Source organism: Arvicanthis niloticus, chromosome 3, assembly GCF_011762505.2.
Source record: "Arvicanthis niloticus isolate mArvNil1 chromosome 3, mArvNil1.pat.X, whole genome shotgun sequence".
Lineage (NCBI taxonomy): Eukaryota > Metazoa > Chordata > Mammalia > Rodentia > Muridae > Arvicanthis > Arvicanthis niloticus.
This window is the reverse complement of record NC_047660.1, coordinates 124,398,307-124,424,468: the sequence shown is the minus strand read 5'-3', so window position 1 is coordinate 124,424,468 and position 26,162 is coordinate 124,398,307. Positions and strand designations below refer to the sequence as shown.

Below are 26,162 nucleotides of genomic sequence, written 5' to 3'. Positions count from 1 at the left end.
TATATCAAGGTTATGTATGATAAGTAGTCTCAAGGTTAATCTATAAAATCCTCGAGGGCGAGGATTTTGTCTTAGCCTAAAGAATACCTTTTCACACATAAGAAGTTGTAATCTATAAGGACTATCAGCGGGGCTGGGCAGATAGTTCAGCCAATAAAGAGCTTCCCTCACGAACATGAGGAACTGTGTTCTAGTGCCAGCAGTCATGTGAAACACTGATTACACTGGAACTTGCCTGTAATCCTAACACTAAGAAGGCAGAGAGTGAGAAACCCAAACTCAAACAATAAGATGGTGGACAGTTGAGGATGATGCTTGATGTTAAAAAAAAAACTCTTATTTCTACATACAAATGCATCTGTACACACATATTTACATGTGTATGAACTCGTACCCACACAGCCACAACAACAACCACACACACACACACACACACACACACACACACACACACACACACACCGTGGACTCCTGACCCTGAAATTCTCAGCCTGGAGTACTCATGCTTTTCATTTTTAGGAAAGGATTGCCAAAGGCCATGGGACCCAGTGTGGGTTCTGCACTCCTGGGATGGTGATGAGTATCTATACTCTCCTGAGGAACCACCCGGAGCCCTCCACAGAACAGATAATAGAAACCTTGGGCGGTAAGTTGATGACTTCTTAAACTGTAGGCTGAGGAGGCAGCAGGGATGCTAGACCATTTCCACACGCAGAAAGCCAAAGCCCTTGACGTAGGCATGTAGGCTGAACCTTATGATCCACTCTTCTTAATCAGTGTTGAAAAGTCTCCATCTTGGTTGAGCAAGAGGGTAGACCGAGGCAACCAGGAGAAAGTCAAGGACAGTCTCCATGTAACTGTAGCATTCTTGGTGACATATCTTGTGACTTCAATGTACTATATATCAGCATGCCTGCATGGGTGTCACTGATGTGATTTCAATGCCATGGCGATGGTGTTTGGAAGTATTAAGACTTTGAGATCTGTTAATTATGCAGTTGGAGGAAGCAGCAACCTTGTGGTGTGTTTCTGTGTTTTGCTGAGCCTGCCTGCCTTGCTGTCACACTTGTTATTGGATATGACTGACGCTCATGAAATCATGGACTCTTAGGAACCGAGAGGAAAATGCAGTGACTCATAGATGTGTGTGCCATTTTTTTTGCCTTGAGACTTCAAAGTGTAATTTCACCTTCGTCCTTTCTGAAATTTTTATTCTTCTCGAGCCTTTTATGTGAATCCCCTCCTGTCAAGACACTTTATAGTTTATCTTTGCAAATCTGATGCACATTGCCTTCAGTCCTTATGCAAGTCATGGACTAAACTATTGACTAGGATAAGCCAAGCAGAGCTTTATGAGGAAATGAATCAACATCATTAACACTGGACTGTTGTTTAATTGTGCGTTAACGTTTTCTGTACTTGCTACAGGGGAGCCAAAACTTGACAAATGTCCTGTGAAATATTCATGCACTGTGTCTGAGGCATTCAGAAGATCGGATCCACCCTAGAATTCTTATCCCCAAAGAGAAGGCTGGCTTTCTTGCATCCCCAGTCTCTTCTTAGAGATCGCTGTTCCTAGGCTCTATCATCACATAACCCCTTTCAAAACAGATCCAGAGAACTGGCCAAGAGTAGTCAACCTCACCTAATATCCATCTTTAAAAAAAAAAAAAAATGAAAACCAGGTCAAGGGTCGCCTGTTTCCAGTGTTCTAGAAGCACTTGCTCTATTGTTACACCTCACAAAGATTGCTTCTCATGGATTCACAAGCTCATCTTGTCATAAGACACCACCCACTTGATCCATCTGACACTAGAACATTTAAAGGGGCTACAAGTCCTCTTAAGTCTCTGTGCCTCTTAGGCTTCAAGGCTTTTTAAACAAGGTTGAGCTGATGCTGAGTTACCAGGTATTCCTGTTATGAGAAACGTGGGGTGGTTATAAGAACGAGGCACCTGTGCCTTCCCTCTTATGTCTCTTAATGGTACTTTATCTTCCCTGAGCTCTGTTTGTCCCCCTTTTGATGTGTTGTTGATAATGACATTTTCTCCAAAACCTATCTCAGTCTCACGTTTGCTCAACCTGACACTGCTTGCTCTGTGGCACACTTTTTCGTTTTCTGCTTTGTCTTATGACTTTCAACATCTCTTATCTCCTTTCTGGTTTTGCTGATCAGAAAGCAATCTGATCAGAGCCCTCCTCCCTCCCTTTTTGTCATAGTCAATCACACCCTCTAAATCCCACATCAGAGTGCTTCCTTTGCTTTTGTGCATCTGTGGTTTTCTGATCAGTGAGGGGAGGCTCTGCCACTGTGCTGTACTTTTGGAAACTGCCTTTTCAACTACTGCCCTGAAGAACATCAAGCATTCTTCACCTTCAGAGACCCCAACACCTTTCATTGTCATATGACAGCCTTTATGGTTAGCTTGACAGCCTGGTCCGACACTGGTTCCTCTGACTCTTATGACCTTCAAAAAGTCTTTATCCCCATTCTGCTTTGTAGCAGAGGTAGAACCTCCCAAATGTGGGTCACTAACGGATGCCTTTTCAGATGTGGCTTCCTCTGTTCCAGCTTCTTCAAAAATTATTCTGTTCATACCTTGCATTGGGCCAGGTGACCCATGTTGTCTGCTCCCTCTAGCTGTCAGATGTTGGCCCAACTAGTGGGAAGATGTTGATGATATGAAGGGTTTCCACATGAGGACTGCAGGGGATGCTAAGGGGAAATGTTCAGGCAGAGCCTTGAGTAGAAGGGAAAGAGGGGTTCATGAAGAAGGGAGTCTCTGCTTTTTGCTAAAAACTGAGGGACTACAAGCAGATTTCAGAAAGATACAGACAGCTGAGAATTAGAGAATCAGGTTAAAATAGAAGTTAGTAAAGGGGTCAGTAAATCAGGACAGTTGCCTTCAGGAAGCAGCTCAGCCTGCAGTGTAGTGCAGAACCAATAGCCTGAGTCTCTCATTAAGTTCTCTCCCGAATGGTCTCAATACTCTTCCATTCTGTGACATTCTTAGATTTCCACTCAGATATGTACTTGATGACCCTAGGGCCCCTGCCTCCTACGTTAGCTTTTATTTTGTAACATTGCCACATGTTAAGTCTCGTCTATTCAGGTTTTAGAGGTTCCTGATTTTTCCACCAAAATTGAAAATTGTCCTCTGTATGCCTGTCTGTGCTCTGACTTCTAGAGCCTGCCACAACAGCTAACTTCTTAAATATGTTCTGTACACTCTACACTATTTCTCGAAAAGTTCTTCATGCCAATTATGCAGGGTGGGGGTGGGAAGCTTGGCTTCACCAAGCGGTGAAGTTACTACCCAAGACCTTAAACTTAATGAGAGATGAGTCCGGATTTGAACCTTGGTAATTGATGTCAAACCCATGCTTTTATTGCTTTGTCTGAATTTGTTTACAGGACTGATTTGTTTTTCTTACTATTTCTCTAGAGAGTTGCCGAGACTGCATTTGTCCTTGCTCTCCCTGGCTTTACTAGTACCCTCCTTGGCTTTACCCGTTTGAGTGAAATGTATGCATGTTTTGAGTCATCTTTCTTCTGATTTTGACCCTTGCCCTTCTGTCCACATTAACAACTGTCTGCTGTGTGGCATGCAGTGTGTTGTACCTGTGGGCCTCAGGCTTATTGAGAATCAACTCATAAAGACTTCCAGTGGAGATTTGGTCTGTTAAAGGGGTCTGTGAAAATTCTGTACAAAATATAGAACAGAACAGAAATGTCACAGTCTGAGTCTACTTGTCTCATCTGGTAACAGTGAGAGCCAATAGTGTAAAAAGACTAGAGATTAATGACAGTGGAGGGACTTCCTGAGAAGACGAGGGTGCCGTGCCTTCAGACATGCTTTTTCCAATCTTTGTGTGAAGTGATCCCTCTGTGTCGGAGCCAGTCTCTCTGATAGTATGAAATATGTTAATGTCATCTGCTGATCCTCAAGAACTTGCCAAAGGCTTTTACCCTGTTCACCAGCTAACAAGTTATCCCACCACTGTCTGTCTGTCGGAAGCTGGTGGAGACATGAGATCCTTCACTGGGTCAAGGACTCACAGAACAAACATGACTGAAGCAGCTGCAACTGAGGTAGCTCCTGGGTCCCAGATCCCACAAGGCAATTTGGAGAGAGCCATTAACACCTGCATGTGTGATAGGTTACATTACAAGGAAGAACTGGATTTGGGGAACTCAAGTCTTATGTAGCAGGTGCTAAACCATCTTTGTTAGAATAGCAGCTGTCTTTTATGCAATGAGTCCTTATTTTTACTTTGTCTCTAAAAGTGTGCTTAAGTACAGTATGAATCCATGCAGTGTGTGTTCACAAGTGATGCACATCTCTGGCATGTGACTTGGAGCCCTTACAGAGCTTCTCTCTGATCTTGTCTTTTCTTTTCACAATGTTTCTGTTTTGTACCTCTCTTAAGACTGTACCCCACAAATAGGTCCTGAGTAGCTCCTGATTACATGTGTGAAGTCCAGAAAGACTCTCTGGATTTTTAAATGATTGGCAGGGGAGGTGTTGTGGGTGAAGAGGGAGATACAGTAATCTCTGAGAAATGGCCTTGGAGTTGAAACTGTGAATTTCACTCACCCAGGGAATCTATGCCGCTGCACTGGATACAGACCCATTGTGGAGAGTGCAAAAAGTTTCAGCCCCGTGAGTATGAAGTGAAGGACGGCTGTTAATCCACCATCATGCCCACCCCACACTGCCTCTTCCTAAACACCCGCTACACACATGCCAGATGGGCTTCAAGGAAAGTACAATACCGTGGTTTAAAGAAAAATGATTTTCTGGTTTTGCCCATCTCCGTAAGCATAACTGGGTACTTTTTTCAGAAATACAGACAGGTAGCACCATAATAGCTCTCTTTTTGAAGGTGAAGTTTGAAAATGGCATATTCTTAGTGAAAATGGATTAGGCTGTTCTAACATCTTGTTCCATGATAAAGAGAAACTGCTAAAAGTCTGTTTCTCAGACTGTCTCTTCCACGGCACTTTTGGTTGAGACATGGCCAGAGCAGAACCTTTCCATCAAGTGAATGTCCCTCTTTGCTCTGAATGTGATTCCATCTGAGATTAATACTGATGGCAGATGGGGAAGAGCCGAGAAGCCCGTCCCATCATTCACATTAGGTGAAATCAACTGAGAGCAGAACCTACAGCATCCACAAAGCATCAATTTCAGAATCCCTCCACGCTCACCATCTGCGTGCCCTTCTGAGGCAGACACCAAATGCTTCCCCACTCCCTCATGGAACAACCCTGATCTGGGCACCAAGCATCCTTCTAACGGTCTAGACAGTCACAGGATGTTCTGTGCTTTAATTTAGTTAGTGTTGACACTAACTATTCAGAGTCAGTGTCACCATCTACAAGTTAAGGGATCATAAGACTGACTTCATCTTACTTACCAAGTGTCAGTGGGGCTTTGGTATTTCTGACCCACTAACTAAAGATCAGTAGTTCCTCTGCCCTCACCCTCTCAGCCTTCAGTATTTTCAGTATTCCTGAGTCAACATAACTCAGGAAGTTGCTCATGCTTGCTGTGTTATTATAAAACCTTTTATAAAGGGAACCCGTAAATACTAGATAGATTGGTACATTGGACACCATCCAGAAAGGGCTCCCTGTCAGTGGACTTGAGGTCTATCATGCTCCTCACACAAAGGTTCTTCACCAACCCAAAGGCTCATAAATTTTATGGTTCAAAGTTTTTTTTTTTTTTTAAAAAATGTTTTAAATTTGTATAGTATGTGAGTACATGTGTACAACATATGTGTGTAGGGACACCCATGTGTGAAGGTCAGAGAACAACTTGTTAAGTTGGCTCGGTCTTTCCACCTGAGTTCCAGGGATTGAATTCAGGTTGCCTGGATTGCCCAGAAACCACTTTATCCACTGAGCCAGCTTACCAGCTCCCAGAAGTTTAACTCCATGGTTACACACATGTGCAAACCCAGCTCTCATGAAGTGGGCTAAGGCAGATTAACTGTAAGTTCAAGACCAGCCTGGGCTACAAGCTGATGTCAAGGATGGTGTAAGCTACAAAGTAAGGCCTTGTACCATTTGGAGAAACAAACAAAAAGTTCTTTAAAGCACTCAATTTCCAGGCCATTATCGTCAGGCCAGTCTCCCAGGCCAGTCTACCCATTGAGTGAGGTTGGTTGGCTGCAAGTTTAAACCCAATGATCACAGGATCTTTCTGCCACTTGGCCCATTCTAAGGCTCCTCAGGATTGGTTGCAGGTTCAGCAATAGGAAGGATGTGTCAGTGGAATCCAGTCCCTGCATCTTGTTGATGACCCAGAGGGCACTGTCCTGATTTCAGAAGCTTCAGGTCCCCTAGGTCTCCCACTCCTCCCTTGGACAACCTGCCTCCCACTTGGTCTTTCTGCAGAGGGTCTTTGAAGATTAAAAGTTTTATAATTCATGGGGAACAATAAGCACAAAGCCTAGACTAGGAAAGACAATCAGGAAATTGCAGTTAATTAGAATATAAAGTTATGCCGAAGGAGCATGAACTAGCTCCGTATCAGAATGCATAGCCTCAAATTCTGATTCCACAATTCTCTAGCTGCATCATTCGATAATTCACATAACTTCCCTAGACCCTTGCTTCCTTGCCTGGGAAGTGGAGTCATGACTAAAAGAATGAAAACATAGCATGTCTACAAAACACGAAACATGGTGCTGAGCACAAATTCTTTGCTCAATCAAAGCTAGACCACAGCTACTATAGTCTACCACTTCCACTACTACTGTGTCCTAATGCAGTCTGTGCTACTGTAACAGTACGACATGCCAGATGGGCTCTAATGAGCAGACATCTAGTGGGCCACAGATCTGGAGGCTAGGAATTCAAGATCAAGGTGTTCTATCTAGCTCTCCTGCTGTGTTCTACCTTGGCAAAAGGCACTGGTGGAAGAGATTTGGGGGTAACGGGGAAGGAAGCAGAAGGGGTCCTAGTTTGTCCTTTAAATATGAATCTTCCCTGGGTGAACTGGCATTCATCCATTCTTGGGTGAGCGCTCTCTAACACAATCCCCATCAGTATGAGCTCCAGAGGACAAGCATTACATATGATCATTATAACTGTCTTCACCTCCTCTGGATTCTCACAACTCTGTGACTCTCTGATTCTACCACTAATGTTTTCCACAGAGTTCAGCTTGCTGCCAGATGAATGGGAAAGGGAAATGTTGCTTGGATGAAGAAGAAGAAAAAAACGAGCCTGAGAGAAAAAACAGTGTGAGTTTCTCTTTTCTTCTCTCATTTCCCTCCGTCTTCTTTGGTTTGGCCTCCCTGCATTCCCCCCACATCCCATCCGCATCCCCCCACATTCCTCCTGTGTCTGCCCCACACCCCGCATCACACTTACATCTCACCCACATCGCCAACATCCCATTCTCATTGCACTGCATCCCCCCACATCCTACCTGCATCCCCCAATCCCACGCACATCCTTCTGCATTTCCCTATCCCCTATCTTCCACTCTCCTGCCCTGCTCCCACACACATCCCCCCCACATCCCACCCACATCCCCCTGCACCCCTCAAATCTCCCTTACATTCCACCTGCACCTCCACACACATCTTACCCACATTCTACCCACATCCTACCTGAATCCTCCTGCTCCTACCCGCATCCCACCTGCATCCCACCAATATGAGTCAGAAGTTTTTTGTATGTTAGGAAAAAGCAGAGGCTCTAAAAAAAAACAACTGTCTTTCTCCTGGCCTTTCCCCATCTTTCTTTCCACTGACCTTGGTTCACTGCCAACTCAAGTCCACCTGGAGAAAAAAGGAGTCTTTGGAACTGGGCTTCAGTGAATAGTAAAGGTGGCACAGATGGGGGCGGGCTGTCTTTAGAAAGACAGGGCCTGTCAGCCCAGCTCTGTGACTTCCTCACTCTAGATTGACATCCTCTTGAATCTGATTGGGTGATCACTGCAGGAAGTTTGGAGTAAGGTTTGCGTGCATATGAAGCCCCAAGTCCAATGACAAATGCACAGCAGTTGCTTATTAAATGTCTAATTTCCCTAATGACTGAGGTTCAGAATTACCCTTTTAGCCAATTGCTGTAGACTATGAAATCTGTGTATTAGATTTCTGTTTTCATACTTTCTGATTGAGCAACTTCACTTCCAGAAATCCACTCCAGGAAAATAATTAGAGGTAGGTCGAATATTTATTATGGAAAAAGATTTGCACCATAGCATATATTTATATTTGATGCATATATATATCAAATATATTGTTATATTTATAACAAGGATAAGTGCTAACATGAATGTCTAGCAAGAAGGGATCACTTAAGACTATCTTGACATAACCATTTCACTGGAATTTATACTAACCTGGAATCTTTTTCTATAACCTTTAAAGAATTTTAAAATAAAAATAATTTCTTTAATGTGAAATAATTTAAAAGTTGAGAATTTGGTACTGTTAAATATGCACGTGCAATATAAGTACATATATAAAAAGTAAAATTAGAATTAGAAAAATATGCATAACAATAGTAGGTACTTCTGCACCATGCTATTATGAAGCTGTTTTGTTTCTATAGACCTTTCTGCAGTTTGATATGATTTTATTATAATTACACACACACACACACACACACACACACACACATGCACACACACACAAATGTTTAAACAAAAGGAAATTTGTATTGGGTATTAGAGTAGTTACATTAAAATTACAATTTCCTCTAAAAGTCAAGTTCACTCGATTTCTAGTATAGAGAAAAGGGAAAGGAAGAAATCGGAAAGAATAATGTGGGCTCTTTGCCCCTCAGCCGCCGAATATCCCTATGCCTAGTAACTGACGTCTGCAGGCCCAGAGCAGGAGCATGAGGAGAAGAGCCCAGTTCTCATCTCTCTATGCCCAGTTCTCTCCCACACCGCTGGCATCACAGACTGTACACCCAGCCCCTGTGTCCAAATTATACCCATTCTCAACCCACTTTCCCTTAGCCACTACTCAGACATTTCTCCTCTTGATGAGAAAGAAATGGAGCAGAGGCCTACACAGGTCCTGGGAGTGGACTTGGAACTTCTAGGTTGGGTGAATCTTGAGGTCCTGATGCCAAATGCCTGTGGCTAACAGACAGTGGGCTCCTGGCTGTGAGTGGAGTTTTCCCACTCTGAGATCTCCTTGGCCCCTGTGGAAGGACTTGCTAGGAGAGGGCCAGTGACCAATAGCCAGGGAGTAGGTGGGAATGGGCTTCTTGAGTGCTTCCCATACCGTATAAATAAGGCACACTGCATGGCTTCAGTTCTGTTGGCTGCAACTTACCAGGGAATCCCAGTTTCTATTGGTCATGTGACTCCCTGTGAGAGCAGCTTCTTTTATTCCAATCTCAACTACTCATTTTAACTCTCAATCACATACTCCATACAGTAAGATATGTATGTTATAGAATGGCTACAAAGGGGTTAGTTAAAGAGGCTACAAACTTGGGAGGGTGGGTTTACTGAAGGCAGCATCTAATACTGATGCAGAGAACCATTGCGAGTGGTTATGTAAGTTATTAAAAACCCAATTAAGATTGCAGCTGGAGGGAGAGCCAAGCCAATCTCAAAGCAAGCAGGGGCCAGGCAGGGGGACCAACAGCAAACTGGGCAATCCAAGGAGAGGTCTGGTCAAGCAGTGGGGACTATGCTGAACTGGAGCTCTGGGGAAAATCGAGATCTCTGCCTGTCAGTCTCTTGATGCTCACATACTAGATGCCCAAATAACAGATTAGTGTGGCCCTCAATGGCAGTATCAGAGCCCTCATTTTTGGTGACCCAGGTGAGGGGGCTGTGTTGAGGGGGCTGAGTTCTTTGCTGGTCCAGTGTGTTTGATGAGTCCTTGGGCCTGATTTTTCCAATATGGCTTTAATATATCATGTGTTCCCAATCTTCGAAAGCAGGCATTATGTTTTGCCTGAATAAGTTATCAGGCTGTGCCGCCTGGTTTGTTGCTAGGCAAGTGGCAGTGTCTGTGTGCACAAACAAGATGTAGTGGAGTTGCTTAGAAAGCAGGGAATCTGAAATGTAAATACAATATCCAATAAAAAAAAGTAGAAAAAAAAAAAAGAAAGCAGAGCACAGTCTACATACTACAGCCCCTGTCCTACATACTACAGAATAGCTTACATGGGACAACCTGATCTCCAGAAGTCCTTGTAAATGCAAATCACAGCTCCTACTCCAAGGGAAATAAGAGGTTGCTTATCTTGAGCCTAATATAAGTGGTCATGGTCTGGGAACACAGATTCATCTTGTTCTGAGTGACAGTTTCTTCCATGGCAAGAATTCTATAGTTACAGAATTCTATAGTCACAGGAAGAAAGAAAGAAAGAAAGAAAGAAAGAAAGAAAGAAAGAAAGAAAGAAAGAAAGAAAGAGGGAAAGAGAAGAGAGAAAAAGAAAGAGAAAATGAGAGAGAGAAAATGAGAGAGAGAATGAGAGAAAAGAGAGAAAGGGAAAGAAAAAGAGAGAAAGAGAAAAAGGAAGGAGAAAGAAAGAAAATTATAGCCAGGTGTGGTGTCATCTGACTTTAACCTAGCAGAGGCAGATGTATCTCTGAGTTCAGGCCAGTCTGGTCACAAAGTGAGTTCAGGGACAGTCAAGGCTATGTAGAAAGACCCTGTCTGGGAGTGGGGGAAGCAAGAGAGCAAGAATGAGAGACAGCCATTAATCCTTGCATCCACAAACTACATTGTGAGGGACTTAGTAAAGAAACTGTGAAAATAGCCACTTCATGATTGAGGTGGGGGTTATTGTGAACGAGAGAGAAAAAAAATCCAGAGGCACCTGGGAGAGTCCAGAGCAGAGAGAAAAAGCGGCAGATTGGCCACAGCCAGGACTAAGGAAGGGAGAACGCAGGGCAGGGGGTCGGGGTGGGGGGGAACCCTGTGGTTACTATAGAGTACAGATCTGAGGTGAGCAGGGTCAGGCTGAAGCTTTGAACAGGGACTTGTGAATAGGGACTGTAGGAACCTGGAGGCCGGTGGGCTTTGCCATACAACCTGCAGGTATGTCTATGGAAAGCTATATGTCCCTTCTGCCAGAGGCAAGGGAAATGACCCCTTTCACAGATTCCTGAGGAAGGCTGGCTTTTATGTAATCTCCAGAAATCTTTCTTCAGTCTGGCTTGAGTTGGGCCAAGACTGTCATTTCTGGACATAGGCACTTCCTGACTGTAGGGACACTGGCTTAGTTAGCAGGGACATTCTGCCATGGATCTTAGTAGCTTTGGGGACAGTGGAACTTAGGTCAGACACAAAGGTGGACAACAAACGACTATGGTTAAGAAGACGAAAAGCCTAACATAATTTTGGCTTTGCAAAAATTCCAACTCTCAACAATCACAAAGTTCTAATCAGTCAGCCTGGGTCCAGGGCTGGACATACTGTAGCCTCCCAAGAGCTTCCTGCTCCCTCTGCTACCCTACCCAAACCTCTCCTGCCTTCCCTGTTTGTCTCTCACCTCTCCTCCAGTCTGCAGCTCTCTGCAGCCCTCCCCACCCCTTCCCTCCCCTGCCCTCACTTGTCATTGCCTCTGGTCCCAGTCCCCAGTCCAGGCTTTTCAAACAGGAAGTAGACATTCAATACTTAGCTAAGAACCATAATGCTTTACCAGCCTTTGCCACAAAGACTAAAACATTTTTTTATCTTCTTTAGGTTTGCACGAAGTTGTATGAAAAAGAAGAATTTCAACCCTTAGATCCAACTCAGGAGCTTATATTTCCACCTGAACTGATGGTTTGTTCTCCTTCTGGTTCATTTGGTTTTATGATGCTAGTGAGAGAAGGAATATGCCTACTAGCTTGTCCTCACTGGGGCCTCTGCCTTTATCTGCTCCTCTGGGTCACTTTGTATTTTGTAGCCCTCCAGAGCATTTGTTTATTTTGGACTTTGCCCATGGAAGGGCTCATCTTGTCCCTGATATTTCTCACGGTCTAGATCCAGGGCACATATGTTCTAGAACTCAATGCCTATGCGGATCCACAGAAAATTCAGGATAGACTAGGAGCTGGCAAGGGCAGGTCTGAGCTGGCTGTCCCAGTAACCAACCACTCCATCTGATACAAGGCACCGAGATGCTCCGTTCACACTGTTTCAAACCATCCCTCTAGGCGTCCCTTGGATTTTTATATTTGTTTCCAAAGCTTCTGTTAGCAGAGGCCCAACTATCAGGCCCCAAGCTAGAAACACAAGATGCAGAAAGTACAAATTGCTTGTTCCTGAGGGCAGCTTCCAGCTTGGACAGTGTCCCCCATGGGATGTTCTCCTGCAGTAGTGTGCTTGCCTCTTTGCTGCCTCAGTTGTAACCCTAGGCTCCGTCACTCTGCACAGGTCTTTGTGGCTTTTAAATTTTTTTATTTTTGTTTTTCTTTGGGTTGGTTTCAGAGCCACTCACATCTTTAAAAATCGCTGAAAACTCAAAGAGATTTTGTTATGTGGGTCATAACTATTGGTGAATGTTCTGTGTAAAATTAAAATGGAAAATATTTTTAATTATTCATTCATTTTTTATAAGTAACTGAAGAAAAAATTTAAATAAAGATTTATTTATTTTTATGGGTATGGCTATTTTGCCTAAATGTATACCCCGTGTGTGCAATACACAGGGAGGCCAGAAGAGGGCATCAGATCTTCTAAAACTGGAATTATGGATGATTCTTAGTTGCTGTGGGAGTGCGGGTGCTGGGAACCAAACCCAGCAATAAGTGATCTTAACCACTGAGCCATCCTTCCAGCACCAGGAGTAAACCTTTTAGGATAAATAAAACATTGCTCTTGAAAAGTATTCCTTCTTGCTCAAAGGAATGTCAATAACAATGGAGTGATATTGTTCTGGGTTTTTTGTATATCTCTTTAACTCTGGCTTAAGAGAAAGTAATTAGGTTTACACATGACTTCAGACTGCAGACAGTTGAGAAAACACACACCATGGAGCTTTGTAACACTCCACCATATAACCCAGAGACAAAGCATAGGAAGAAGGCAAAGTGTAACCATTGTACTTCATTACAAAATAGTTTTGACTTTGGAACCCTTAAAATGTGTTCTGGGTGGACTTCCTGAAGTGCTTGGACTCTACTTTGAGGAGGGCTGGCTTCCCCTAATGAGAGCATATGAAACGTTAAGCAATCAGCGTTTCCCACACCCCCAGGACCTTGCCTGTCCATCATGCTTCTCCCCACTCAACACATAGACACATAGCTTAATGCAACATTTACAGTGATAAAGAGTATTTCATTTAACCAACCCGCCTTTAGTGACAGCTTGTTTCCAGCAGCCTTTTGCCAGGATTTCTGTGTGACAAAATTATTCAGTGAGATGATCTAAGAAGACACAGAAATTATACCAAAAGATCTGTCCTGCAGATGTCCCCACAAAGAACAAGAATGTTTTCATAAAATATCTTTGTAAGGATATCATCAAAGTTCACTTGAAACAAATTAAGCAACTCGATTCCTGTAAAACCATTCCTGAGAAACGGCTGCCTTGTTTAATATTAACTGGAAGAAACTGTTGAAACCTGGCTTCTTCCAAATGCTACAACCTCAGTTTCAGAGGATTCCAGGCAAGGAGCCTGGAACCCTGGGTCCACGTCTAAGCCCTGTTAACCACCCCTGTCACTTTGGCCAGGTCACATCTCTGATTTGGCTCTCATGCTATTCTTTTCTTTGGTAAAACTCAATGAGAAGTTACAGTGTTTGCTCATCTTTCCCTCACACCGTAAAATAATGTCAAAAGTGATTTGACTTACTAGGATGGGATCAACTTTAGACAAAAAATATGAACATATCAAATGACTCCTGTATTGAATTGAAACAGTGGGCACAGAGAGTCCACTGGAGACAAGAAGGGGAGGAAAATAAAATTAAAAGTCTGCTTGACTGAGCATGAAATTACCCTCATGAATATTTATTTCACACTCACTCATGTTAATGTGTTGCTACCTATCACAGCCATTTGTTTTAGAGTTGATGGGAGGGAAAAAATCTAAAGAACGTCTGCCTGGTAACAGCGGAGAAAACCCCACCAGTAAGCTCTCAGTCTGCTTGGGAACCACAAACATCAGCAGCCTAAGGTTGATGTTTGGGGCAGGGGGATTTTTTTTTTTCTATTCAGCAAGACAGTCACCTTACCCCATATTTTAGTGACCACTGAGAGCCAAATGACACTCACATATCACCCTTAATTTTCACACACATTAAAGCAGGCAGAGAGAGGGTTCAAAGGTTTCCTAAATTGATCTGGGTACTTAGTAGCCAAGCTGGGATTAGAACCTGTGTCTCCTATCTTGTGCTATATTCCTCATGCTTCTCTGCATGGTAACATCATGTAGCCCTCAGTCCACATGTCCTTAATTCTCTGTTGATATTCTATCATTGTTGGTAGTTCAAGTCTACAGTCATGTGTTTGGTTGGGAATTAAGCGTTGACATAAGATTCCCTCAGCCCTTGTCCTTGCATGGGACAGTCTTATTTGTTTATAAGTTAAGACTTCACTAAAATCTACTTCATTTTTTAAGCTATAAGAGAAGAAAAATATTCAATGGAATTAATCTAATTTTGAATTAAGATTTGCATCCTTTCTTTGTTCTGTTATCCATGGCTCCTGCCTGTCCAGTAGTGAGCCGTGATGAAGTCTATGCATGCTTTCTCACTGAAATCACCATTGTCTGAATTTAAATATTGCAGAAGATGGCAGAGGATTCCCAAAATACAGTTCTGACTTTCCGTGGGGAAAGGACTACCTGGATTGCCCCAGGAACCCTAAATGACCTCCTGGAACTGAAAGTGGAATATCCCAATGCTCCACTCGTGATTGGCAACACCTGTCTCGGTGGGTAACGAGACCCATTTCTTTCCTGTGTTGGTGCCCAGATTGCTGAAGGAGGAGACAGCTATAGCATTGGCTCACAAAACAGATTCACCAGTTACAGGCTGTCTTCCGTTGGCCTGGCTGAGAGCCAGCTTGTTGCACAGCTGTCTTCCCTGGTCCACACTGTACTTTGGCCTTTCATCCCAACTATAGCGTGTGACTAGATTTGGAGGGTAGGGGGTAAGGTTTTCATTTTCTTCCTGGCACCAGTAAATAATAAAACAGACCTTTTTCTTAATGAGAAAGCCCCAGCCTGAGTAAGGACCACCAAGAAGGAAAACAGGCTTCCCTCCCCATGATTTCATTTCCGTGAGTTCTAGGTCCTAGTCTTACTTGCAAAATGAAATCTAGCTGGTGTATTCCTCTTTCTCCTCCTTCCCCTCCCCTCCCTCTCCTCCTCTTCTCCCTCCCCCCTCCTCCTCTCTTCTCTTTCCTTCTCCTCTTCCTTCTCCTCCTCCCCCTTCCTCTCCCTTTCCCCTCTATCCTTGTTGGACCCTGAGCTATCATCCATGGTAGGCAAGTGCTCTGCTACTGAGCTATATCCTTAGCCCCTTCACCATTTAAAGTTTTGATATAGAGACTTGCTGAGTTGCCCACCTCCTGAGCCACCGGGATTACAGGCCTGTGCCACCAGGCCAAGCATACCTGTATAATAATAATAATTCTCTCTTTTAGGGCTTGATATGAAGTTCAAAGATGTTTCTTATCCAATTATCATCTCTCCTGCAAGGATCTTAGAATTATTTGTGGTGACTAATACAAAGGAAGGTATGTTCTCATGTATTCCAACAAGGTCCATATGCTGCAAAGGGCTAGAAAAAAAAAAAAAGTAAAAGTTGCTTGACACTAAGGAAATCACAGGCTCATGTGACAGAGGAAATCACACTCTGCACTCCAGTGCTGAACCGTGACTGATCCTTTGCAAAGAACATGTCCTAAGTTTAGAAAGTCCTGAAAAGGTTTGCACAGCCTGTCTTGAGGTTCAACTTTTTCTGCAGAGAACCCAGTCTTGAATAATGTTTATTGATTTGCTCAGACCTGCTATGTCTAAGGTCCCCGTTCCTTGAAGAGTACCTTCCCTGTTGTCTTCACTCTGGCAGCTGAGAAAATGGCTATCCTAATCTCTATTGGGTAGCACACAGCATTCTCACAGGCAGACACCCTCAGTTCTTTTTTCCATGGCCACAGAACTAATTTCAGTGAACACCCACAATTCCCCAACCAGGAGAAGCTCCGTGTTCCTCCTGCACAATAGAGGACTCAGTTCTTCAGGTAAACTTGTCCTTGAAAGGTATGAGTAGAGTAAAGCCATTTCCAAAGACTCAGTTTTCAATTCATTTTCAAGTTATTGGGTTTCTTCCACGAGCCAGGCACAGAGCTGTGAGCTAGCCAATAAGGTCTCCCAAGAAAGACAGGGTTTCTTCCCTCAGTGTTAATCACAGAAGCAGCAGACGTGAGAGGAGGTCGTCAGATGATGTAATGCCTGTGCCATTAGTCAGTCATATTTTATCTTCGGCAGAATCTTCTCCCACAGTTAAGAGATGCCTTCAAAATGGTGCTATTTTAGGATTATGACACTTTCAGTGCTTTTCAAACTTTAATTAAAAAGAATCTGGGATTTTTTTTTTAAGGAGGGACGAATACAAAGGTAAATAAGAATTTAAGTGCTACCACTTGTTAGTGTAAAGCCAGATACAAAATTAGAAGCATCAGATTGAGAGTTGTATGTGTCTGTGTTCTTCTCAACACTTTGTGTATTTTCTATTAACAAATACATTTAATGAAGGGAAGAATTTTTTTTTTATGTTGCTTTTTTGTGCCAGACTTGGTAGCTCATATCTGTCATCTCAGCATCTGAGAGACTGGAATCAGAGAGTTTCTATGAATTTGAGGCCAGCCTAGGCTACTATATAGTGAATTCTAGTACAGCCTGATCTATAGAATTTCTCTGTCTCAGTTTCTCTCTCTCTCTCTCTCTCTCTCTCTCTCTCTCTCTCTCTCTCTCTCATACACACACACACACACACACACACACACACACACACACACACACTTGCTTATCATCTTGTAGAAGGAGCTAGTGCAGAAGAGAATGCGCTGTGCTAGGGGACCCCCTACCTGATGGACACAGTCTCAGCAAACCTCGTCTTGGGGTAACTGGGAACCTGGGGATGATACACAGGTGCACACACTAGGTTTGTCAGTGTTGCTGTCCTCACCCTGGTTTCAATGCAGCTGAGTCACGTCACAGTCCTGTGTCTGAGCACTCAAGTCAGTCAGTCTTCATCTTGCCAATGGATGGATTCTCATGTAGTAAGCCTTCTTTCAACAATCACTGGGTTGTAAATAGATCCCTGATCTGTAATTCCAGGTGGCCTGGATCCCTATTTGTTCAATGATAAAGCACAGCCAAAGGAAGGCAGGCCAAATAAGTTGATAGTCTGAGTTCACAGTGTAGGATGAAAAGCCATGGTGGGTAGAGAGGCGGACAAGTAAACAGATCTCTCTCTAGATGAATCTTTGGACTTGTGAGCTAGGCTGTTTATTCTAAGTTAACTGACTGGACAAACAAAACAAAACCTTACCAAAGGGAATTCTGCCCAGAGATGAATCATCTGCCACACCCATTAACACCAACTGAAGCAGCCCTTCCTTTCTCGAGGGAGGCAAGCAAGCCTTGTTAGGCAAGAGCTTGCTTACTGCTGATTCTTCTCTCCACAGCTCTTTTGCTTAACTTGATAAAAATTAAATCACGAGCTCCCTCTACTGAGTGTACGCTGGTAAATCAGAACCTAAAACATTTTGTTCCTGGAAATGTAAGCAGTTATAAATTATAATTTTTCTCTATTGGAAGTCTGTGACAGAGTGTAATGTACAAAGTAGAGATGTACTAGCTAAACATTTCTGGATTCCTGACGAGATTTTCTAAGCATGGCTGCTGGTAGGGTGGTGCTTTACAAGCAGCACCAGGAGGTACTTGCAAATACCTCTTCCACGTTTTCCTAGCACTTATTGTAACTGAAATCACACCACTTAATATTTGTCTAATTTCCTCTTTCCCTACTGAATTCTGACTTAAGAGGAGACCTTGTCTATATTTTTTACCTTAGGATGATGAGCACAGTAGGTGCTCAGAAATAGTTCCATAGTGGATGAGGCAGGTCAAAATTTATTCATAGTGTCTTTTAGGGTAATGATCCAACTAGAGAATGATAGAATACTAATCACACAAAGACATATGCAGGTTTCCTAGTAAATAATAAATGAGAAAGGCAAGGCTGGGGAGATGGTTCAGTGGTCGAAATACTTGTGGTCCACACAAGCTTGAGGACCAGAGTTTGGATTTCCAGAAACATGAGTAAGTGTATAAATGGCCTGCCTTTAATTCTAATTTTGTAAGGTAGCAACAAAGGATCTCTAGAGCAAACCAGTTATCAGGACTATCCATATCAGCAAGCTCTGGGTTTAACTGAGAGACTCTGCCTCAATAAGGAGGAAAACTGATAGAAAACTTTCCTAAAATCTTATATGTGCACACATATGCCAGCACACACGCAAACACACACACACACACACACACACACACACATACACCACACACATGAAAATGAAAGGAAAAAAAATAAGTGTGAGGGCACATGTTGACAAGGGAATGGAATCTAAATTCAACTTTTAAATGGGAAGGGTTTGAAATGAGCCAAGGAAACAAGTGTTGTGCAAGTCAGCAGAGATACAGTGGTCTGAAGCAGGTCTTCACACTGCCGCGCTGACACTTATCATCAGCTGCTGAGGGGAGATGCCACACAAACTACATGCAAGATCACAGCTTTGGCCAGGGCTGTACAAGAGAAGCACGTGATGTTAGGGGGCAGGTAACAGGGCGGCCTGATAAAACTATGACTAGGGAAAGCTGATCTGAGAGCAGGTAGGTGGGCAACAATGGATGGAGAAGGTGGGAGTTGCGTGTACAAAACACCAGGGGCAGAAAATATTGCCTAATGCTGGGCCAGAGAGTCAGGGCAGGAGGCAGCAGACAACCACTCAGCCATCACTGAAGGAGTGAGCACTGGCTGTCCTGGTGTGTTCAGTTGCCTTTCAGGGATAATGCATTATTTTTGCTCTCTCTTCTCCTTCATATTTATAAGGTGGTCTAATGAACATCTAGAATCTTTCTGAGTGGGGAAGATGGCATTGTAATCAACTCTTGACATCTTTCCTCACTTTCCCCCTCCCTTCCTGGCTTACAGAATATTAACAAAGTTCTCTCACTCTCAGGGCTGACACTGGGCGCTGGCCTCAGCCTGACCCAGGTGAAGAATATCTTGTCTGATGTGGTCTCCAGGATCCCCAAGGAGAAGACACAGATATACTGTGCTCTCCTGAAGCATCTGAGGACCCTGGCTGGGCAGCAGATCAGGAATGTGGCTGTAGGTTCTTTGCACCTTCCTCTGGGTGGGGACTCTTTAAGGAAGAAAGATAGTGTTGATTACTATTTCTGTTTCTGGCTGTATCCATTTGTGTTTTCCACATGGCTGAATGAGAGGTTACCCACTTCTAGATCCCTGTGGAGTAAGCCACTTAAATGACCAGGTTGGTGTGCAGAGATGGCATCTTCCTAATTCAACAACACGACTTGGATACTTTAAAGAGCCTCAGCAACTTCATCACCCCAAACACACCTTGCCTGCTTCTCTGGCCCTATACTCTCCCTCCAATACTTACAGGCAATCTGTGTGGCTTCATTTAACCATTCTTTTGTCTGCTGTCATGCAAGCTTCACGTGCATAACTGAGGAATAGTATCCTCTTCCATGAATCACAACTCGAGCTCTTTCCTAATAGAAGTGATTTTCACTGTGTTCCTACTTTTGGTTTTTTTTTTTTTTTTTTTTTTTTTTTTTTGGAGGGGGGTGTTTTGTTTGCAAATAATTAAAAGGGTAAGTCATTACTGTAAACATTTCAGATTGTGCAAGAAAATCTGGAGCCATACTGGCATGTTTTATTCTAATTGCTGAATTATCCCGAAGAGAAACAGTAGGCTCAGTGTACTTCAGCACTCACAGCAAAGCCCCAGATGCTTATTAATCTTTCTTTTAGTCCTTAGGTGGTCACATTATCAGTAGACTGCCGACCTCTGACCTCAACCCTATTTTGGGTGTAGGCAATTGTATCCTCAATGTTGCTTCAACAGGTGAGTTACTGAGTTCCCTTCTAAGTACAGGCGACGGTTTCCCAGACACTAAGCATAGAGACGTGGGGTGATGGGAGCTCACTGTTCATACCGTTTGACCCAGTGTTGATGTTTTATTTTATTGTGGAAAGACCTAGAAGCACACACATCAGGAAGTTAGTAAGCAAATGACATACTTCAAGAGATTGAGAATTGTCAATAAACCCATCGCCACTTGATTTACTCTTTTATCTGGTTGTGTTAGGTATTTACACTAATTGCCAACCTGATAAGAGCTATAATCAGTAAAATACAACTCTTTAGGAAGATCTGTAAGGGATTATTGAGAATAGGTCTGCAGCTGGGCATGCCTGTGAGTGACTGTCTTGGTCAGGTTAATTGGGATAGAATGACCCATGCTACTGGAGAGCTACACCATTCCCTGGGCTTGGATTCTATACTGCAGAAGGAGGAAACTAGCTGAGCAGATAAGAGTTGCTCTCTGTTGATTGTCTACAGATGCAATGAGTGCAACAATCCCACTTCACACCATCTTGCTTCCCCATTATGATGGACTGGATCTTTGAACTGTGAGCCAAAATAAGCCCTTTCTCCCCTAAGATGTTTTGTGTAGACACTTTGTCACAGAGACAGAGAATGTTACCAAGACACAGATCTTCATCAAAAGCAGCTGGCTCACATTACAGAGGCTGAAATGGTACCACAGAGTTTATTCTCATGGTAGCTCTGCCTGTTCTCTAACTGGTGGTGACTCACTTTATCTGTGCTTATATATTTAGGTTCTAAAGCTGTAGCGGGATATTTCCCCTGCTACATTTTACAATAAACTGGGTAATTTGGGAGGAGCTAATGTGGGAGGAGCAAGAAGAGGAAGAGGAGAAAGAGGAGGTGGAGCTAGAAGAGAGGAAGAGAGATGTAGGAGCCATGGAGAACCATGCATGGGTCCAGGGCGGTCCTGGGTAACAATTTATATCTTAAGGTTAGATATTGGGAAACAACTCTAATTGTGTGGGCATCTTGTTAATTGAGCATTTCTAAATATATAAAGCCTTTGGATAATAATTAAGCTTAAGAGTCTCATTTCTACTGGGTACTGCGTGGATGGCGGGTATCGTCTGGGGTTCAGCCAAGTCTTGAGGAGACAGCGTGGTAGGTTGGCAGAGCCATCTCCCACACTAGCATCTCATGGGTGCCAGGGCTGGTGCTTCTGGCTGGCCTGAGCCTCGGCAGTGGCAAGAGCACACGGCTGCTCTTGGCCTCAGGCCTTGTCTAGTAGAAAACATGGCGGCCCCATAAGAACAAGCCAGATTGGGCCATGCCATTTTAAATATTAATATCAACATAAAGCAATCATTTACTCCCTTTAAAGCTAAACTTTACTTCTTTAAAGAAAAAAAAAGCAAAATTTTTTTAACTCTCATATACCACAGGCACAGAACACTTTAGACTCCAGACATGGGCAAGGATCACACAGCAAGCAGCTTCTCAACAGACTTTAACTGAAGTTGGCTTGATTCTGACTCTCTCTCATAGAGCGCTACATGCCACACGCTGAGGAGAGGAGTCGGATCACAAGTGTCCCCACTTCAGACCCCAACTACTAATTGGGTCTCTGGAACTTCTGACCAAAGTCAGGGTCACGGGCCTACCCTTTCTGTTATTTTGCTACATTGGCTCCCAAAAGCCCAGGCAAGCACTTGACTGTGTTTGCTCATTTGCTATAGGGGATGTTGCAAAGGTTACTGGTGAGCAGCAGGGGAAGCACACACAGGGCAAAGCTTATGGGAAAATATCTGATGCTCCTAAGTCCTCTCCAAGCTTACCACCCTCTGCTCACCTCCATATGTTCTGTCATCGAGACCCAGCCTTTTGAACCTCATGGTAAATGTGGTTGAGGCTGCCACTGACGTTTGTTAAAGTATCAATCCTCTGATCACGTGGCTGGTTACCTTGGCAACCAGCTCCCATCCTGAGGCCATTCAAGTGCCCACTAAGAGTCACTTAATTAATGAAAATGATTCTTCCTTCATACAGGAAACCCCAGGGAATTTAGAAACTGTGTCAAATACTCTTACCTCTCAGGAAATCACACAGGTCTAAGAGTTCCAAATCAGCAAACAGAATCAAAAACTAAAGCAAGACAGATTCCTTGTGGCTCTCCTGTTCACAAGGGCTCTGGAGCTTAATGACAGAAACTAGGGCAGAAGCCGAATATGTGTTTCTTACTAGTTCACAATATCGAAGATACTGTGTGTGTACATATGTGTGCATGTGTCTGTGCACGTGTGTGTGTATGGTGTGTGTGTGTGTGTGTGTGTGTGTGTGTTGGATGAAACTTAGGGCTTTGGGTGTGCTAGGCAAACACTCTACCATTGAGTTGGACCACTAAACACTTCATGGGTCCCGTTATGGAAAATTCTATAGCAGAATCCACAGGAGAGGATGATATCAAGGGCTACTAAACAAACAGTCATTTATGCTGACCTTGTCAAATAAACTTATTTGAAAGGGGAGTTCCAGCAGGACAGGACAGGGAAGTGGTCCCTGTGTGGTAAGAGAAAGGACAATAAAAATTCTTCCTGATTTACAACTTACATAAGAAAAAAAATCAGTCTATTTTTACTTGACTTTTGGTCAAAAAGTGTAATCATTAATTTGAGCCAACACCCTTTCCATCAATCTGGCTCCTGAATGGCTGTTACCTCTGAGCACAGAGCATACCCACCTTCAGAGGACAAAGATTCATCCTCATCCAGGCTCAGCAAGAAGACCTCCTCAGAGAGTTCTCAAAATGTCACAAGGAAATAAATATGTCACCTTCCCTAGGTGGTTTTCTCTAGAAGCATAATGTTTATTTCTGGATTTGGGTTTGAAATAATTGCATGAGTTTATGGCTGATTCATCTGTTGATGGTCATTGCTGTTATCATCCAACATCTTCACAAGTAATATCCTGATGCTTACCACATCCCTCCAGACCCTTGAGGTCCTTGTCTCCTGTACACTCCACACACATCATCTGGCACTATGACCACAGACACACAGACACACACACACAGACACACACACAGACACACACACACACACACACACACACACACACACACACACACACTGATTCAGGTTGTTCTGCCCCATAAGTCTCCCACACACTGGATGCTACTACAGGGAGAAGGCTGTCTTTCCCAGATGAGAGTCTGGTCACAGGGTAGTCAGGACATCGCAGGTAGCTATTTGCCCATTCACTTTCCATTTTGGAACTTGTTTTTAGAAGAAGACCACCACTGGATTCAAAAGAAGAATAGCAATGGTCTAAGCCTTTGATAAAATGCTTTTCCCTTCACAGAAGGAACACAGCAAATCCCTCTGAATGATCATTTTCTCGCTGGAGTTCCAGATGCAAGCCTGAAGCCAGAGCAAGTGCTCATCTCAGTTTTTGTGCCACTCACCAGGAAGGTATGAGGTCACAAGGTCTATAACAGTCACTGGCATCTCTCTTTTTATCTTGAATTAGCTTTGGCATAGAGAAGCACAGAATTTGTCACAAATACCTTATGCATGCAGAGGTGTAAATAATATCAAATTAGATGTAGCCAGCTCCTTCAACAGTGTCTTGGAGCATCAGGACGGTACACTCTCTCCTCACACTTCTTTAGCAGCATTAGGGCTCAGGGCACTTGAATCCATGAGCAGCTCAGTAAAAAGGACCGATTCCCCTAATGCGTAGGAGAGGAGACTGCACTCCAAGGAAGTTTTATCTCAACCAATGTTCATGGTGAAAGACTGGGGGAACCAGAACCCGAAGGCACCACCAACCTCAGAAGAGCTAAGTAGAATAAAGAAACATTTTAAATATCATTTGGGCCTCACTGTACCTTATTGATGTTTTCTTTAAATTAATGATAATTGCAGAGGCGTGCATGAGGCACCAGTGACCTCTGGCTATACAAAGATGCTCTTAGCATAACAGGCTTGCCCGTGCCACTGATGGAGAAGTACAGCTTTGCCTTCGTTTTTGCTCAGTAACAGTATCAAGTGTTACTATTGTAGCTCACGTTTTGTTTCTGAGATCAGTTCAACCAAGACGTGAGACCCAGTCATTACTGCCACCAGACTCATTGTTGATGCTTGTCTGCAGTGCCGACCATTCACTAACATACTGAGGAACTTGTGAGCAGATGGCATGCCGAGGACAGGCTCACAGTCACTTGGATTCCCTCAAAACATGAATAGATATCTTCCGTCTCCCAGAGCTTACAAATTACAGTTCTAGCTCAAGTTCAGTGATGGACAGAATACGTTAAACAGTAAAATTAAAGATTTGCTGCTTTTGATTGATCAGAAGATCCCAACATGCAGAACCTTGCAGGCTAACATCAAAAATGCTATGACTTCAAAACAAGTTTTGCCAAATTGAGAAGAGAAACGTTCTGACCATGGAGCCTATTCCAGAGTTCATGTATTTAGTGAGAGTATCTGAAGCAAGTAGGGTGACTCTGAAGTTAAAAAAAAACACATCCCATACTACATTGTCCGTTTTATGTGCCTGTCACCCCACAAAGGTCAACCTAAATCAACTCATAAAGATAGAATCAGATAAACCTAATTTAGGGGATACTGCACAGTGTATGATTCCCCAAATCAGTGTCATGAAAGAACAAAGCAGAAAACTCTTGTAGAGCAAAGGAAGTAAGAGAGTTGTGACGATACCACCTTCATGGGTAAGGCACGCATGTGGTTGGGAGCACAGGGCGGCGTGGGGGGAGTCCTACTTGCGTGCATGCAGGAATGTGAATATGGACTGTATGTTAGCATTGCATCGTTGTATTACTAGGTTTGCTGTTAATAATACCATTGACCTAGAGCTGTGGGGGAAGAGCTTGTATTTAAGGAGTTACATATAGAAATATTTAGAGATGAAGCATCCTGATGTCAATGATTCATTTCAACTTAGACTGAGTGGAGGGGCATGTCTTAAGCTTAAGAGTGGGAACACATGATTCAGCACTGGTGAAGCCACGAATCTAAGTGAAGGATATATATATTTATTTATTTATTTATTTATTTATTTATTTATTTATTTATGGTTTTGTTCTTATGACTGTTAAAGGTTTGAAACATTTCCAAGTAAGTAGTCATTCTTCTCATTTTCCAGTGGGAGTTTGTATCAGCTTTCAGACAGGCCCCTCGTCAGCAAAATGCGTTTGCAACAGTGAATGCTGGAATGAGAGTCGTTTTCAAAGAGGATACAAGCACCATTACAGACCTGAGCATCTTATACGGCGGGATTGGTACCACTGTAGTCAGCGCAAACAAGTCCTGCCAGCAGCTGATTGGAAGGTGACTTACAAAGTTTTACTCTTACTCTGTAAGTCTCTTGTCATTTGAGTAGTGGCAACTGACCTGATTGGCAAAGGGAAGGGGTTGTGCCTTCTCTCTATGGAGTATAGCGCTTAAGGAAGCACAAGAAAATGGCGTCTACGACAACATTGGTGGGTGTCATGATATTCCTGTGAGAGAAAATAAACTTGAGTAACCTCTGTTTATGGTTGAGATTTATTTTGGTAAGCATTAGATGCTTGTTTGGCTCTGCCCACACTGAGCTGGTCACACTCCCTCCTGTGTTTAGGCATTGGGATGAAGAGATGCTGAATGACGCTGGCAAGATGATTCGTGAAGAAGTCTCCCTCCTGACAGCAGCCCCTGGAGGAATGGTGGAATACCGAAAGACTCTCGCCATCAGTTTCCTCTTCAAGTTTTACTTAGACGTGTTGAAACAGTTAAAGATGAGGGTAAAGTTGTGTTTGCCTGTGGGATGACCTGGGGAAGAGAGTGTATTCTAGATGCTTCTCCAGCTTCTGGGAAGGTTAAGGGGACAAGCACCATGTGCTGACCCCACCATAGTTCTGCTTGCAAGCTACATTTCTGAGGCCCATATTCAGCAAAACCCAAAGCTCTCAAGTTCACTCAAGATTTCCAAAAACAATAAAAACAAGTCAGTAGAGATACTGCAGAAACCTTTAAAATCCTTTGTCAACGCAGTCTTCATAGGAACTACTTTCCACTAAACAA

The 26,162-nt window shown here is 43.4% G+C and overlaps 1 protein-coding gene across 2 annotated transcripts in view; it reads left to right on the top strand.

The window, feature by feature from the left end:
- The window catches only part of LOC117706200 (aldehyde oxidase 3), an 80,811-nt gene that overhangs the window by 6,481 nt on the left and 48,168 nt on the right, over positions 1-26,162 (top strand). For both annotated transcript variants that reach the window (XM_034499068.2, XM_076931884.1), the window contains 11 exons: positions 520-646; positions 4,603-4,664; positions 7,171-7,257; positions 11,686-11,766; positions 14,718-14,862; positions 15,577-15,669; positions 19,177-19,328; positions 19,998-20,091; positions 23,437-23,546; positions 25,246-25,430; positions 25,720-25,882. In XM_034499068.2, the coding sequence (XP_034354959.1) occupies positions 520-646; positions 4,603-4,664; positions 7,171-7,257; positions 11,686-11,766; positions 14,718-14,862; positions 15,577-15,669; positions 19,177-19,328; positions 19,998-20,091; positions 23,437-23,546; positions 25,246-25,430; positions 25,720-25,882 (1,299 nt within the window). The remainder of the gene's footprint in view (positions 1-519; positions 647-4,602; positions 4,665-7,170; positions 7,258-11,685; positions 11,767-14,717; positions 14,863-15,576; positions 15,670-19,176; positions 19,329-19,997; positions 20,092-23,436; positions 23,547-25,245; positions 25,431-25,719; positions 25,883-26,162) is intronic.